This window comes from Vanacampus margaritifer, chromosome 2 (assembly GCF_051991255.1).
Source record: "Vanacampus margaritifer isolate UIUO_Vmar chromosome 2, RoL_Vmar_1.0, whole genome shotgun sequence".
In the NCBI taxonomy this organism is placed as follows: Eukaryota; Metazoa; Chordata; class Actinopteri; order Syngnathiformes; family Syngnathidae; genus Vanacampus; species Vanacampus margaritifer.
In genome coordinates this window covers 22,989,041-23,006,004 of record NC_135433.1, presented here as the reverse complement: position 1 = coordinate 23,006,004, position 16,964 = coordinate 22,989,041, and the positions used below count along the sequence as shown (strand labels likewise).

General features: G+C 42.4%; 1 protein-coding gene across 3 annotated transcripts in view; it reads left to right on the top strand.

Moving 5' to 3' along the window:
• The window catches only part of aatka (apoptosis-associated tyrosine kinase a), a 40,814-nt gene that overhangs the window by 23,837 nt on the left and 13 nt on the right, over positions 1-16,964 (top strand). Inside the window, exons 1-12 of one of the 3 annotated variants that reach the window (XM_077557973.1) lie at positions 4,420-4,804; positions 5,654-5,733; positions 6,739-6,857; positions 7,200-7,287; positions 8,482-8,615; positions 9,433-9,517; positions 9,602-9,723; positions 9,898-10,047; positions 10,171-13,405; positions 13,534-13,783; positions 13,857-14,042; positions 14,150-16,964. The exon at positions 14,150-16,964 is cut by the window's right edge and continues 13 nt beyond it. In XM_077557973.1, the coding sequence (XP_077414099.1) occupies positions 4,789-4,804; positions 5,654-5,733; positions 6,739-6,857; positions 7,200-7,287; positions 8,482-8,615; positions 9,433-9,517; positions 9,602-9,723; positions 9,898-10,047; positions 10,171-13,405; positions 13,534-13,783; positions 13,857-14,042; positions 14,150-14,178 (4,494 nt within the window). In that variant the 5' untranslated portion in view covers positions 4,420-4,788 and the 3' untranslated portion in view covers positions 14,179-16,964. Of the gene's footprint in view, positions 1-4,419; positions 4,805-5,653; positions 5,734-6,738; positions 6,858-7,199; positions 7,288-7,502; positions 7,547-8,481; positions 8,616-9,432; positions 9,518-9,601; positions 9,724-9,897; positions 10,048-10,170; positions 13,406-13,533; positions 13,784-13,856; positions 14,043-14,149 lie in introns of those variants that run through there. The other 2 variants (XM_077557971.1, XM_077557974.1) reach the window with 2 other exon arrangements.

Below are 16,964 nucleotides of genomic sequence, written 5' to 3'. Positions count from 1 at the left end.
ATATTAAGTCATCATTATTATTTAAGTTGAAAATATTTTATGAATATTTGTGACTTTCGTTTGTCTTTTCTAGCTAAAAGTCACCCATTCAGGAGAGAGTAATTGACTTTAACCTAAAATGGAGTCACTTAATGAACACATAGAGCTAAACTGTAGGCCCATTGTCTAATTGTTACCATTATAAATCCATTCACAGTAGAGGTTGCACTTTACGTGGGAAGGAATCTGACCCAAAGCCCGCTCTGCATTTTTATGTACTTTAGCTCTTATTGAGTTGATGCATCACGTATGAATGTTTTCATTACATAAACCTATGGGAATATTGAATACCGCATACAAATTAAATACACCTTACCAAGACACGCCATTAAACCCATTCATTCACCACTACATTTTACTTCTCTTTCGGCAACACAGAATGATGATTAATCATGAATAATTTCACACCGTTTTTTGTTAGTTAGCAGGATTAACAAAAAGTGGACGATAGTTCCTACAGCGAATGAAGGGGACGATTGTCATCAATGACATGATACATTAACGTATTGCCTTTCCACACAAATCCGTAGCTTGTGCCTTGTGATTATTCAGTCAATAGTGCATTTACTTTATCTGACATATCGGGTGCAGGAGTAGCCAATGGGGTGTATTGTTGACTACATAGCGAGCCATATCAAGAGTTAAAGATTGGTTCTGGCTGGTTTTCCTCCCGCGTGACTCACCAGCCGTCTGCTTGTGTGCTCGCTTCGAAGGAAGAAGAGCGCCACATGGATGGCCGCTCAGTGTTTCGGGATGTGAGCGGCCTCAGGCTCTTGCACCAATCCCCCATGTCCCCTCTTCCCCCTTGTCGTTGCGGCATAGTGCAATCGGTCCAAATGTTGGGATTGATAGGAGGATTATCTTATTTGTTGAGACTGGAATGATATAAAAATGCAGGGCCAACATTGTGACCAAGGAGATCAGATACAAGAGTTTTATGGAAAGGGATGGTCGACAGTCAAAATATTCTAAACAAGTCAGTGTGATACAGTATGCTTGTACACCACTGCTAAATAACACCCCAATATTGGACTACAAACCCAATTCCCAAAAAGTTGGGACTCTATAGAAATTGTAAATACAAACTGAATGCAATTATGTGGAAGTGCCGAATTTTTATATTTTATTCAGAATAGAACATGGAGAACAGGTCAAAAGTTTAAACTGAGACAATGTATCATTTTAGGGAAAACTATGTTGATTTTAAATTCCACGGTGTCAACAAATCTAAAAAAAAAGTTAGGACGAGACCATTTTCACCACTGTGAGGCATCCCCTCCTTCTAACAACAGTCTAAAAACGTCTGGGGATCGAGGAGAAAAGTTTCTCAAGTTTAGAAATAGGAATACTGTCCCATTCTTGTCTAACACGCGTCTCTCTATCTGTTCAACTGTCTTGGGCTTTCTTTGTTGCACCTTCACCTTTATGATGCGCCAAATGTGCTCTCGAAGTGAAAGAAGTGGACTGCAGGCTGGCCATTTCAATACCCGGCCGAATCCTTTTCCTACGCAACCATGATGTTGTAATTGGTGCTGCATGTGGTCTGGCATTAATCGTGTTGAGAAATGCAAGATCTTCTCTGAAAGTGATGATGCCTGGATGGGAGCATATGTTGTTCTCCAATCGGAATATACCTTTCCGCATTGGCACGATGGATTGTGTTCACCCACAATGTTTTCTGGAAGTCTTGCGGAGCCCTTTCTGTGATTTCCCTTAAAGCAAGCATTCCTGTTTGCGGTGCAGTCCCGTTGAAGGGTCCGCAGATCACGGGCATCCAGTATGATTTTTCGGCCTTGACCCTTAGACACAGAGATTGTTCCAGATTCTCTGAATCTTTGGATGATGTTATGTACTGTAGATGATGATTACTTCAACCTTTTAGCAATTTTTCGCCGGTAAACACCTTTCTGATATTTCTCCACTATCTTTCTGCACAACATTGGAGGAATTGGTGATTCCATCTTGGCTTCTGAGAGACACTGCCACTCCGAGAAGCTATTTTTATACTCCAATCAAGTTGCCAATGGACCTCATTAGTGGTAACTGGTCTTCCAGCTGTTTTTTTTTTTATAAGTGCAATTGACTTAGCCTCTTATTGCTACCTGTCCCAACTTTTTTGAGATTTGTTGGCACCATGAAATTTACAATCAACATATTTTTCCCTTAAAATGATAGTTTCTCAGTTTAAACTTTTGACCTGTCATCTAAGATTGTTCTATTCTGAACCAAATTTTTAAATTTGGCACTTCCACATAATTGCATTCAGTTTTTATTCACAATTTGTATAGTGTCCCAACTTTTTGGGAATTGGGTTTGTATATTTATTACCACATATGCTCATAACAGTAACAGTATCGCCAATGTAATGTAAAACATAGCCTATAATTTACATGTCAAATTAAGCTTAACTACTTTTGTTTTTAAATTATTTTAAATCAGTTCAAATCAATCACTTTAAATCAATTAAATCAGGGGTAGGAGAAGGGGCAGTAAAACAGGCCAAAATCCAGATATCAGGGGTTGAGGCAGGGCAGGGCACGAGACTAGTTGCATAATCAGTGGGAATAAATAAATTGGAAAGTGCTGAAAAAAGGTCTTGAATGAAATAGCTAAAATGAAAATATGAATTACAAAACAATTAAATAATAAATTATACTTGCTACACTGAGTGCACTTTTCAAGGCGTCTAAAGATTATATTTTAAATTACATCCTAGTAAGGTTATACAATCCATATAATGCATATGAAGATGCATACTATATACACCACGTTCCAAATTATTATGCAAGTGATGTTTTTCTCTTATTTTTTTTCTAAATAGTCTAGGCCAGGAGTCACCAGCGTTTATGAAGCTGAGTGCTACTGCTTAGCGTAAATGGCCAACAATTTGATACACACTTTTGAAATAAAATATGTGTTAAATTTAGCTTTAATCATATTATTATTATTTTTATTATTATTATTATGTTTGAAATAAAAAATATACTAAATTGGCTAAGCCAACCGCAAAACATTGGTGGACACAAACATTTTTTTCTCAAAATGGGGGCGGGGGAGGCGATTACCAAAGTAATCAATGGAATAATCGATAGGATAATCAATTCTAAAAAGAGTCGTTAGTGACAGCTCTAGTTATTTAGCAATAATTAATGACATACACAAATGTTGATCATGCTAATGATTTCTCACAATAATTGGGAAACAAATCAATATTAACTTTTTTTTATATAAAACGTTTGCATTGTTCATATTTTCAAATGATTACTTATAAAATATTCCTAGAAAACCACAATGGCCCTGTTCCAAAAAAACAGGGAAAAAAACACCAGGGCACCACGTTGGTGACCCCTGCAAATGGCACTCAGCATAATTTTCAAATCATCAACTGTTCAAGAATAATCTAAAATAATCGTTTAGATATTGTTACTGTGGGCATGTGAAGCCCTTTGGGATTATTTTGTGATTAAGGGCTTTAGAAATAAACTTGACTTGATTTCAAATGACATTAGAACATAGGATCTCTTATTTGATAGCAGCTTCACAAGACTTGCATCCAATGATCTTGTAGGTTTTTGAACACCTTCTGCTTGAATTTCTGTCAGACGAGCCTCCCTGAGCTTGCTGTTTGGGTGTGAAGTGCCTCCCACCCTCAAAGATCCTTCCTTGAGTTCTGGGAGGCTATATTCTGACATCCCGGGAAGAAATGTCAGAAAGTAATTTGCCTCATACAATGCACTATTTGTATAAATCTATCCATCTATCTAAAGTATCTGTCAATCTATCTAATTAATAACAAATGTATGAGCTCTTAAGTGGTGCTCATTGATTTTGTGCATCCATTCGATGGGAATGTCATGAGTAGGATGCACGCATTCCTCATTTGGATGGAATACCCACTCCTTCATTTGTCCCCGTAGTGCATGTTTGAGGAGAAGTGTGGGATTGTTACCGCCGTGACAACCTCTGCCCGGCGTTCCTGTGCCTGAATGGGCCTTGTGTGTGTGCGCGCTGCGGTACCAAGAGACAGTGAGCGAGCGTGTGAGTGAGCGGCACCAACAATGGCCTCCATTTAGGCGGGGTGGACAGTGGGTCAGCAATAAGGCCCGGGCGGGAACGTCTGTGGAACGCAGGCAGAGGAGGACTGTCATTATCGGTGACTGGACAGAGACGGGTCTGTGGCACAGGGTGGTGGCACGCACCGTGACCTAAAATGGAAGCGGCGGGCGGGGTGGGGGCTTGCGATAAGGGCGACGAGTGTGACAGTGGTCTTTTCTGCGTCTTACAGAGATGTTTTTGTGTCCGATTCGGCGGAGGAATGCTGCGGGGTGGGGTTGCGGGGGGGGGACGGGGTGGGCTTATGTCATCTAGGGATGGGTGTCTTGGAGCTGCACCCCGAGCTGGCGCGTCAGATGGCACACGACCAAGCAACGGCCGTGACGGTCCCCAAAGAGTTCAACTTCCAGATCCAGAAAGTACTTGGCGTTCGTGTAGGATGTTGTCGTGACAGCTGGAGAACCTCTGGAGCGGGATTGTGTGTTTGTGTGGCCCAGCTGGAAGCTTGTTCAGCTGCACGAGGGCTCGGAGGGTCCCACTTTTCTCACGCACACACGATGCCGAAATGCCCGGGGTCGAGAGCGGGGGCCCTCCATTCTCACGCTCCCGAGCTGGACTTGATCCGCAGAGTGGCGGGCCGCTCTGCCGCTCCATCGTCGCCGCCGCCGCTCGACTGGCCAGCGTCGCCTCGGGAATATGAGGATCCAGCGAGGTAACGGGTTTTACGTGCTCTGACTCTTGGTGGTTCAGCTTTTTGTCACTGAACCGCGAGTGTGTGTGCGTTTTTTAATCTGGTCATCCTGTTCTCTCTCCTGCCGTTTTTCACTTTCCCTCACTTTAATTTTCAATAGTAGTTGTGACTTTCGGCTTGTCCCATCATGGCTCACCACAGCAACATGAATGATGTGTTTGGCACAGTTACTCCCATTTTATATGTATAATTTGGCACCAGCAGTGGCTGGGTTTCAAATCAATGGTCTTCCAAAACAAAAGTCCACTTGAATGAAAAACATGTATTTCCAAAAGGTTTTTAGATCTAGTTTTAGAAAAAAATAATCCCAACACCTTAACCATCCAATGATGCATGCTTTTCATTGGATAGTTACTGATGTGTCTGTAAAGAAGCATTAGTCTAAACGTAGGTAGTCCGCTTCCACTGAAAAGCATGCTTACAAAATAAAAAAAACTAAGACTTCGCAAAATTTGGATAGATGTTTTTCATTGATTTCTAACAATGAATAAAAAAGGTAAAATGCATTTTCTATTTCAACATGTAATAGAATAGTACATATATTCTTTAATTTAAAAGAAAGGGAAAAAATCGCAAAATTCTGAGATAGGTTTTTCATCGGATGGTGATCATTTTGAAGATGTTATTTAAAACGGGGCCTTTCGTTTTTCAAAAAGTAAATCCCAAGAATGTGCATCCAAATTCATCAAGTTTAGTTATTATTCTTCAACCAAAATTATCTTGGGATGAAAAGAAAAAAATGGAGGTAGATGCTTTTTATCGGATAGTGACAATAAAATGCATTTTCCCCCCCTTTTTATTTTGTTTCAGTCCAGCTTCTCAAATCGTCAGACCTCGGCCGCCATAGTTTACTCTATCTCAAGGAGATTGGCCATGGCTGGTTTGGCAAGGTAAAAACACACCTTCGTCTCATTCCCAACACAATGCACTAGAAAATTCACTACCAATGAGCTAGTCAAGCCACATTTGACCGTAACTGCAGCCCAAATGCTTCTCTGGATTGTGATTTTTTTGGGCTTATATTTGTATAGAATATATAGAATGGGTCGCAATTCAAATTCAGTCAACACTTGAGATTTTAGTTGGATTTTGGACCAAAAAAAAAAAGTGATTAGTAGAACAGTGATATATTTTAAGCTTAGGGCTAGCTACAATAGTTTGTCTTTTGTCTTCGTCTTCGTCTTTTTTTTTTTTTTTTTACATTCAGTTAGTTTTAATTTGCTTTTAAAGCAAATGTGTAATAAACTAAAACTATAATTCCCAAACAACTGTTTGACCTTCCATTTTCTGTAGCAACAGAAATACCAAAATAGATATATTGGAAATGAACCCTGCAAGCTCATGTATGATTCTCATTGACAAAGACGAAAGACATTTTTGCTATAGATTTCTAAATGTAAGAAGTAATTTTACTTTGATTTGCATTTTCATTCATTAATGAAAATCTTTTTCCAATTTTAGTTGTAGTTATTTTGTAAGATTTCGTTAACTATAATCTTGTTACTCCCATCTAGTGGCTGAGCATTTCATTGTTCTGCGTGTCATTACATTCGGACAAATGAAATGAAATTGCATAACGGATGAGCTTCAACATACTGTAGTGTTTGGGAATTTCTGCATATAGCATTGTGTTGACCAATATATTGCAAACTACTACGAATATGGGAAATAACTGCTAAATTCAAATAAGTTTTAGTTGATGTGACTTAATATTAAGCATGCACTTTTTTGTTGATAATATTGTTGCTTTTTTGCTACTATTTTATGTATTTATTTACATGTACAGGTAAATGGACGGCTGTGGCAATTATTATTATTTTTTTCAGGGGGGCAATGTAAAAGCCTGTTAAAAAAAATCTAAGAAAAATTCTATTTTCTGTCTGCGAACCTCACAGGTGTTGTTGGGTGAGGTCAACGTGGGTCTCAGCACCACCCAGGTGGTGGTGAAGGAGCTGAAGGCCAGCGCAAGTGTCCAGGACCAGATGCAGTTCCTGGAAGAGGTCCAGCCATATCGGTTAGTACAATCAAAAACAAAATAAAAAATCAAAGGATTGGTACCGGATCTTTCCTTTTGTGGCTTTGTTTTGTCACCATTTAACACACTGGGCTCGGGATTGAAATTCGCAGGCTTAACCAAACACACAACACTGACAAGTTTTGTAGGGTTTTGTACGAAAAATTCATGTACTTAGAAGGACACTGACTTTTTTGGGGCTTACTTGAAAACACTCAGTTATACACCAAGCTTGACGCTCAAAATGTGAGTTTGATTTTGTGCACAAAAGCCCATCAGAAGGAAAGTGGCCTATTTTAGGCGCATTGAAAGGATGAAAATTAATGATCAATGTACTTCCAGGACCTTGCAACACCCCGCCCTCTTGCAATGCTTGGCCCAGTGCTCGGAGGTCACTCCTTATCTGCTGGTCATGGAGTTTTTCCCTCTGGTAGGAAACATTTCGCTATACTGTATGATCCAATACCACAGTACATTCACATTCTTCTTGTATTCGTTTTAACAGTGCAGTTTATTACGGCGTTCGTAGTTTGCACTCATACCGGATTACATGTACGGTTTCGGATCTCATTAGGTTAGAGAGCACCGTACGTAAATCTACTGGGCAGTGAATGAATCATATAAATGTGTCCTTACTTATTAAAGGTCATACGGTGTTGGAGTAACAAGAAGAAAAACAAAAATCGCAAGTAAGTAACGTTCCTCTAAGAGGTTTATTGCTGTTTATAGATGCCACAAGACTGGTTCTAAGCACTACTTTTATATTAGACATGGCCGTGGCCTTCCACTATGAAGCTTCTCACATCTCTTCGACATAGTTCCTTGGCACTGGCGATGCTTTTGTATTAGACATGACGTTGGCCTGAGCGCAAAAACTGTAGGTTAAAAAATGAAGAAGCAAATTTGTGAATCAAAAATCTGTAGGGGAGCACTGGATATGCATGTTGTGACACGCCAGTCATTAAAACTGCACTACTGATTGATCGTGATTGCCATTACAGACTAGCAGTAATGATTATGACTGGCTTTCAAAATTCAGACCCCAAAGCTGGTTTTCCTTAGAAGCACCAATTTTGCTAGACGTGTCCATTATGAGCAGACCCACAAAAAAAAAACGTCTCAAGAGCCCATGCCCGAAAAGTCAGACAAGATCTGCCATTTTGGTTCAAAAGCGGCCATTTTATTGTTTCACCTATACAATTGAACAAGAAATTAGCCATTAAGGTTTCAAGCAGCGATTTTAGGCAAATTTTAGGGCTCGTCACTAAAACCTACTATAGAATTTGCTTAAATCAGCCTCTAATCAAAGGCAGGTATCCAAGACAGATGGGCGATGCTAAATTTCCTAAGCTTTAGAGGCCACACCGTATAATTTTGGCAGAGTAGTGTCAAAATTGGATGTTCATTGCGACTTGTCACAATAAAGGCGGTGCTAGGGACCGTTGTTCACTGCTTGCAGCACTAATTATTTATCTGCGTTTACCAGTATACTAGTAAAACAATTCCACTGAAAACTACTAGTTATCTCATACCTAGTAGTACCTAATGATTACAATTCAGATTGCTAATTATCTAACTAACTAACATTATGTTCATAGCAACAACCTGTTGTGTTTCCTCCTAGGGTGACCTGAAAAGCTATCTCTGCAGTTGCCGACTGTCAGATTCCGACACCCCCGACCCGCTCATCCTCCAGCGAATGGCATGCGATGTCGCTTCAGGGCTTTTACATCTCCACAAGAACAACTTCATACACAGGTAATGAAAGATCCCGGCAGGACCTCTTCTTCGTCCTTACAGTCCTCACAGCGTGAATATGCGCTGCCCCCTGCTGGTGTCTTCCTGCAACAACATCCTGGTGCTGCCTGAGTAGTCGCATCAAAACTCCAGCATCAGTGATTTTGTTGCCGGGGGCGACCCAATACACTCTTCTCGTACATCTGCGGCTGCCATGCCAACTGGTTGGCAGATGATGGGTTGGAGTTTGTGGAGGAGGTGAGACAAAAAGTTTGTGGACTCTGCAAGGTCAGTCATGGTTCTGAAGGTGTAAGGTGTGCTGACCAGTGTTTGAAAAACGTTTCGAAAATCATTGCGAGCTCCAGGTCACTGATAAATGCTGGCAGCTATTTTATTGAATATTGTGTTTGCTGATTCTGCTGTGCTCTTTATTATCAATGCAATAATGCATTTTAGTAGGTTTGGGTCACGTCTTTATACAGTGGGTCCTTATTTTACGATGGTCCTGACATACATGAGTTTGATAGAAATGGCTCATTATTAACTAGTTTGTGCATTGGTGTAAGAATACGTTGTCACTGTTCTTACAGTATTTCATTCAGTTTTTTTCAGATTGATGGGCTAGAAGAGTTTTTCATATTAATATTTACTGTAATTATGTTTTTACAACTGCAGTAGCGTAAGTTAGTGATATATCAAGGTAGCTCCAAATTCGGGTTCATTCGCTGCTGTAGGAACACAACTAAATTGAGCATCTCCAGTACATTATATCCTAATACAAGTGTCTTAAAAAAACATACTAAAATCATATTGGCTAACACACTTTTTTCTTTGACAGTGATCTAGCCCTGCGGAATTGCCTGCTCACATCAGAAATGTCTGTGAAAATCGGCGACTATGGGCTTTCTCATAGTTTGTTTAAGGTATGACCACGTCATTTTGGCTGCTCAGGCTTACCTCATTAACATTTAAATTTACCTCATTAAATTTTTCTGTAATACATGCAGGAGGACTATTACTTCACACAAGATCAGATTTGGGTGCCCCTGCGCTGGATCGCACCAGAGCTCATAGACGAAGTCCATGGAAACCTGTTGGTTGTTGACCAGACCAAAGCAAGCAACATATGGTGAGATCGGTTTTCAGGATTTTGTTAAGTTCGATTAATACACATTGTCACTTTATTTCATTCTGGCTTGCTTTCAAATTGCAGTTTAAATAATGCTGTCACAGCTGCATGCTAGTAGGATTGTTTGGATCTAAGATCTGCTTATCCTCTTTTGATTGTTTTTTACTGTTCCAGGTCATTAGGTGTGACTGTGTGGGAGTTGTTTGAGCTAGGAGAGCAGCCATACAGGCAGTATTCTGACAGACAGGTGCTGACGTACACCGTACGAGAACAGCAGCTCAAATTGCCAAAGCCACGGCTCCAGTTTCCCCTTGCAGAACGCTGGTGAGATATACTTCAGTTGCAGACAGGCAGCATATATGCAGCCAGAATCAAACTAATTAGAAGTTAATGTTTGTGTTCTGATCACAAATCGTTCCTGTTTTCTGCCGTTCTCGCTCTCTCTAGGTATGAGGTCATGCAGTTCTGCTGGCTGCAGCCCGACCTGCGACCGAGCAGCGAGGAAGTTCACCTCCTGCTCACGTACTTGTGTGCCAAAGGCTCCAGTGAGGCCGAGGAGGATTTTGAAGAACGCTGGAATGCCTTGAGACCAAATTTGCTCGGCAGCCCCTCCCATACAGCTGCGCCCGCACCCCTCATCCTCACCCCGAGTCTAGCCGAGGCCCAAGGCCCGGCTCATGCTCAGGCAATTGAGCTGGCCTCATCTGCCTCGTCCTCCTTCCCCCTGCTGGAGCACTTCTCTGACAGCTTTCACTCCGACACGGGCGACGACTTGCTGATCGTCACTGAGACAAGCCACGGTCTCAACTTTGAGTACAAGTGGGAGCAAGCCCAAGCTGAGCAGCCCTACTGCTCGTTGTCCACCAGCGGCCCACTGGGCCAAGTGAACCCACATTATCAGGATATATACTATTCAAGCAATGCAAGTACCTCAGGAGGATGCAGGACTGAGACATCCCCATCTTGCTATGAGCCTGAGCATCCAGGTGTGGTCCCTGTGTTGAGTGCCCACAGCCCCTCTGTCAGCAGTGAGTATTATATCCGTATAGAAGACACATCAGAGTGTAACATTAACTTGGATGACAATGTTGTGGACTTAAGTCCTGTGCTGGAGGTAGGCGACGCTAGGTTGTCTCCTGAAAGTCAGATTGATTCAACCAGGGCACAACCGAATGCTTACTGGTCAACTGCAGACGGCGCAAAATCAACCGCCTATGATTCAGATTCAAGCCCCACTGTACAGCTAACCATGGAGCCACTACTTAGACAGGCATCCAGTTCTGTATCGTTCAGCCTGTCCCATGCAGATTCCTTATCCTTTCAAGTTGACCCTGACTACTGTGAATCCACGCGCCGAGCCAGTCTGTCAGATTCAGAACACTCCAATGTTGGTAATCCGGTGGCATTGTCAGAAAATAAGCTTAGTGTGACACAAGCAGTGAAGAGCCCACGTTTGGGGTTGTGTGATCCCGATCTTGAAGAAGGAAGCAGCTGCCAAATGCTTAATGAAAGTTACCACACCACGATGGGATCCTTTCGGAAGACGCGACCCATCGTAAACCACGTTAGTATAGATGTTGAAAGAGGTGCTAATCTGCTGGTGGGTCATCAGAGGGGTGCGGACAGTGACGATTTCTCAGAGGAAGAATTCACAAGCTGGACCTCAAACCATTCTGCCAACAATAATATCTCAAACTTAAGCAACAGGAATAGGGACAGGATGGAGAATTATATGGATCTTCAGTATAATGTGCGCTGTGACATGACGGAAGTGTGGTCTTTAACTAAGGATACCACAAAAACCTTCCGCAGTTCCAGGAATTGTGAAGAGCAGGCAGAACGAGGGGACTCTGCCTGTAGTTCTGCCAGCAAACTCAATGAACTCGGGTCGTACACTCACTTATGTCACCAAGAATGTGGAGCCAGTAGTGAGCAAAATGACTCGGCTAGTTTCCAAAGTCCTAATTGTCTTAAAAGTGAGAGTGCCAGAGAAAATGAAATGCAGTTGTTACTTAATGGAGAGAGATTGCATTCTAAGCCCAAGATAATACCTGATGTAACCTACATGAAGTCTCCTTCATCCTTCAAAGAATCTCGTAGCTGGATTCAAGGTCTACCAGAGAAGCGGAGGGCTAACATTTGGGAGGGATGTTCAAAAGGAGTCTCTGCTTCTGCTCTTGGAGATAGAAAGATAACTTGTCAATCATCAGACAATAGCAGAGAGTTGAGAAGTGGAATTGGTATCAGAGACGCCAGTGCTACCCTGGTAGAACTTGGGGACTACAGTGAGGAGGACGATGACTTTACAGATATCACATCAAGCATCTTTACAGATTTCAACCTTGACTATGCAGACATGCAGGAGGAAGAGCTAAGTCCGCTGAAGAACCCGGAAGGAACTCCAGACTGCGTAGACACGGTTAACCTTTCGTCATCGGAGGCAAGCACCTGTGACCAAGCCTTCAGCCCAGACTCCTTCAGTACTCCTGCTCAGCCTAAATCCCTGGATAGTGGGTACGATACAGAAAATAATGGATCTCCAGAGTTTATGTTTAAAGAGTTTGTTGGTCCCCAAACAAGTGCAACTGGACTTGTTCTACAAGTTGGTGTGCGTCAAAATTTCACTAGCGCCTCAGAGGTCCGCTTCAAGGACATGATTGATAAAAACACATACCGGGACTCTGCTTATTTCTCTGACTATGACACTGAAAATGACAAAAGCCCTCGGGAGGAAGGCAGTACATTTTTTGCAGGTCCAAGTAAACATGAGTTGTATGCCGGGAAACTGAACACTTCCAGAGATCCAATCAAAATGGAATTGATCAATGAGCACTTGAATCTAAGAGAAAGTTGCATTTTGACCAGATCCTCTGAGCCAAACTCTCCCCATTCTTTTCCCACACCTGGGTTGTCCATGTTGTCACCGTTTCCTGTACAGATGGGCGGATGCCTGACCAAAGAGGCCCCCCCAGACTATAACGTTCTGGAGTTGGAGAGAGAGCACCAAGAGGAACCCTGCTCAGAGCTCAGTTCCTCGGCTGAATCCGAACCCTCTCCTACCGTTCAGGAGGCCTCAACAAACTACCAGGATGGAGGCAACAGATCTGAAGACTGTTGCCACGTAAAGATTTTATGCACTGACTCCACTGTGTCTGATTACAACGATGATGAACCCAAAGATGACGAAAATACAGATCAATCCACGGCGGAGGAAGAGCTGCCAGAATACAATCATGTGGAAGCACTGCCGGACAGAGGGGAGGCAGTCAGGATAAACGAGGATGACTTTGAGGACATTGATGCTGAGGAATGCGATTCACAGGACAGCTCATGCGAAGCATCAATCGGCGGCGCCGACATGTCATCCGCCTCGTCGCTGCTGGAACTGTGCGGAGAGGCTGTAAGAGCCCCGCTGGAGGAGGCGGAGGACGAGGACGACTCCGACGACAGCGAGTCGGATGAAGAGTTGCGAACCTACAGCATCCAGGAGGAAGACAGTGAGGGCAGCGATGAGGATCTGACCGCAGTGCCGGTGGTGGTCTGCGACAGCAGCAGAGCGAGGCATCTCCGCAGCCTCCTGAAGATGCCAACGCTCCTCACTCAGTCCTTCTGTGAGGAGCTAGAGAGGAAGAAAAAGGCCGTGTCCTTCTTTGATGACGTCACCGTTTTCCTCTTTGACCAGGTGCCACGTGAAAATGATGCATGTTTTCGGAATATCATTGCCAGCCCAGTAAAAATGAATCTTTGAAGTCTATAGTCGTCTATGGCAGTGATAGTGTTAAAGCATTGTTTTCCCCCTTTGAACTCCAGGAGAGTCCAACTGGAGAATTGGTCGACTACAGTTTCTCCACTGAAGAGAGCCCAAGCGGGGAGGAGACAATGGACGCAAACACCTCCAACATGGATGAAAATACCACCAACTTGGACGATAACACCTCCAACTTGGATGAAAACATCTCAAACGGGGATGAAAATGTATCTAACTCGGACGAAAACAAACCTGAAGCCTGTGAGGCACAGTGTGATGCCGAGGAGACAGACAGTGACAACACAGAGCAAGGTGGGACATTCAAGGCCACAAGATTTACCGGGCGTTCGGCTATCCGTCATGACAGTTATGTATTTGTCTTCAGGTTTCGAGTGGGAGAATGATCATGCTTTTGAGCGTTGTCAACCTTCACCTGACACCACAGCCGAGCCCCAAATGACACCAGTTTCCCCTTCAAACAGTCCCGAGATGCCAAAATCTGCCGCGATGAACCGGTTCATGGTCTCCAGATTCTCCATCACGCACGTGTCCGACACGACTGCACCAACGGGTCAGTATCAACCTCCCTCAAAAATGGTTTAACTTCAACTTTAATTTTATGTTTAGTGAATGAATGAAGTGTCCAGCAATTTAACAGAACGTTTTCAACCCCAACAGGGAATGCTGAAGACTGTCCAAAACAATGAGAGGCCATCGGTGGACAGTTACTCATTTGCACCTCCTCCCTTCCAGCACACACAACAAAACATTACTTTGTATGTGATGTTTTACAGAGTTTTATTTTTAATGGTCTGTTTAGGTCATCTGCCTGGTGGGGGGCCTTGATGAAACAGTGCCTCGTATTGTCGTAAAACCCCTCGTGGTGATTTGCACATTTCTTAATTTGCAGATTTGCTGCTGACGACGTGACTAAGAACGGACAGTGTTACCCCAAAGTATACACCAAACATACTGTGTTAGCTCAATGTTCGCATCGAAGATCATTTGTGAAGCATAAAACAGTTGATCAAAAAGATCTTAATTCATTGGCTGCCTCCATTGGACATTTTTTAAAGACTGTTACCTGCTTCGATTTGTTCCCTTTGGTGGAAAATTAAGATGTTTTTATTTTTTGGAAAAGTTTTGGGGGAAATTAGAAGCAATTGCTTGTCTGGTGAACAATCAAAAATCTACCGGGATGACATACACTAGATAAGTCTACACACCCCTGTTCAAATGCCAGGTTTTTGTGCTATGGAAAAAAACACACACACACACACTTGCCACATTTAAAATGCATCTGATTAAGCCAAACTAAAGCTGTGATGTTCTGATGCACTTTTACTGACGTTTTCTAACAGAAGCCTTAAAGTGACAATGTGTATTATTTAGTGCCATCTCGTGGTGAACTATGGTAGTGTGGTATACTAATACACTCATTTTAAAAACCCACTATTAATTCCAATAATATGTCCTATCATATTTGGGGTGACATGGCTCAGTGGTTGAGTGGTCGTCTCCCATCCTTGAGGTTGTGTGTTCGATCCTCACCCCTGGTGACCATGTAGAAGTGTCTTTGAACAAGACACTGATCCCCAATTTGCTCCCTGCGCCTTGCATGGCAGCAGCCGACCACTGGTGTATGAGTGTGTGTGAATGGGTGAATGTGAGGCTTAAATCATAAAGCGCTTTGGGCACCATATGGTGTAGTTTAAGCTCTATATAAAAAGCAGTCCATTATCACATCAGCACACATTTTTTGTATATAATTGTAGGTCTCTTAATCGTTAATCGTATTACATGGCTGGAGTCTCATCTTACAGGAGACTGTCATGGTTCACCGCCATCTTTCTGCTACAGATACCCGAAGGAGAAGAACTGTTAGTTGTGCAGTTAGTGTCGGATCCAATGGGTCGACCGCCGCTTACCTTCCACAGCGGGGTCCTGCAGGTGGTCATCACTGAGTCCTGTGATTACCGCAGCTTGTCTCCCTCGGTTTTGCTCTCGCTAGCTTTCATTAGCTTCTCCCACTAGCCGGTCCAACTAGTTCTTGCTAGTCGATCCAGCAAGTTATTGCTAGTCACTCTTGCTCGCCGTTCATGCTGCTCCTGCTCACTGGGTTGCTCGCTAGCTCACTCCAAATAATAAAGGTAATCGTTTGCAAAGTGTGGTCTGTCTGAGGCATTATAGTGCATGTTTCTAAATCATTGCATTCTATTAGTTCACCACTAGATGACACTAAATATTATACACAGTATCTTTAAAGTATTGCAGTTAGTGTTCTTTTGGCGATGAGCAGTGTTGTTTGGGCTAAACCACTGATCTGTATATATTTCTGGATAGCCTATGGACCAAGACTTTTGAAGTCACGAGGCCACCATATTACCACTCCCAAGAAACGTTTCTTGCCATACAATCCTATACATTTACAGTATCAAAATTGGAGAACATTTGAGACAGTATCTAGTAGAAATAGCATGATTTATGATGTTTTAAATTTGTTGAACATAAACAAGAGGACTTCAGATATTTTACAACTTGCCTTAAGTACATGTATAAATGATATGCTTAATGATGTGTACAGGAGGAAACTTGTATATTTTTTATGAAAGAATTATACCTGTAATTCAACAAAAGATGCCTCTGCCAAATCTAATATTGGAGTCTAAGGAACTGAGCAATAAAAGAACCCCCCCTCCCCAGTAGTCTGCTCGCGAGATAGGAGAGGCGAGATGGCCGTCCTGCGGCTTCAACGGCTTGCAGAGGGCTAAACACACCTTTTGGAATTATGACCAAAGAGTTCAACCTTGGTTTTGGTTACAATTTTGAGCGATTTTGTTAGGGCCATGTGGAATGAATTATGAACAGTTCAAAATTGTAGTCAGCACAAAACTTTCACGCCTTAAAAAAAAAAAAAAAAAGCAACAACAAAAAAATTCAGGAAAAGCCGTAAAACAGCAAAACCTTTCAGGGTTAGAAGCATATTAAAATGGTGGCAGGTGTCTGCGGACTCATTTAACGTGTTTGAATGTGGTTAATTCTGAACAGCCACATTCCAGTTATAAAAGGATGTGTTTGGCATTTGAACAGAACTACGTAAACTTTTCATATCTACCTTGGAAATATGTGAAGAAAAATGTCCACTTTTAAATGTATTTAACCTGCAACTCAAAAGACACCAAAGGGACGTTTCAAGGCACTTTGAAGCAGAGTCGTCTTATCAACGTAGTCAATCGTCAGCGTCATCCATGCGGCTCTTTTCTATGTCTACGTATTATTGCATATCGTTACACAAGCGACACCTTCAGATGATGACATATGTTACATATTGTATGAATGTGAAGTGACTATGTAGCAGGTAGCTTGACTTGAATTTCTACCGTCGTGGCTCCCTCTCATTGGCTAACATCGTTGGAGAAAGGTGGTAACCACAATCGTTGTTGTCCATTGTACGTCATTAACTGCTGTTGTACTATTTCCAGAACAATACACA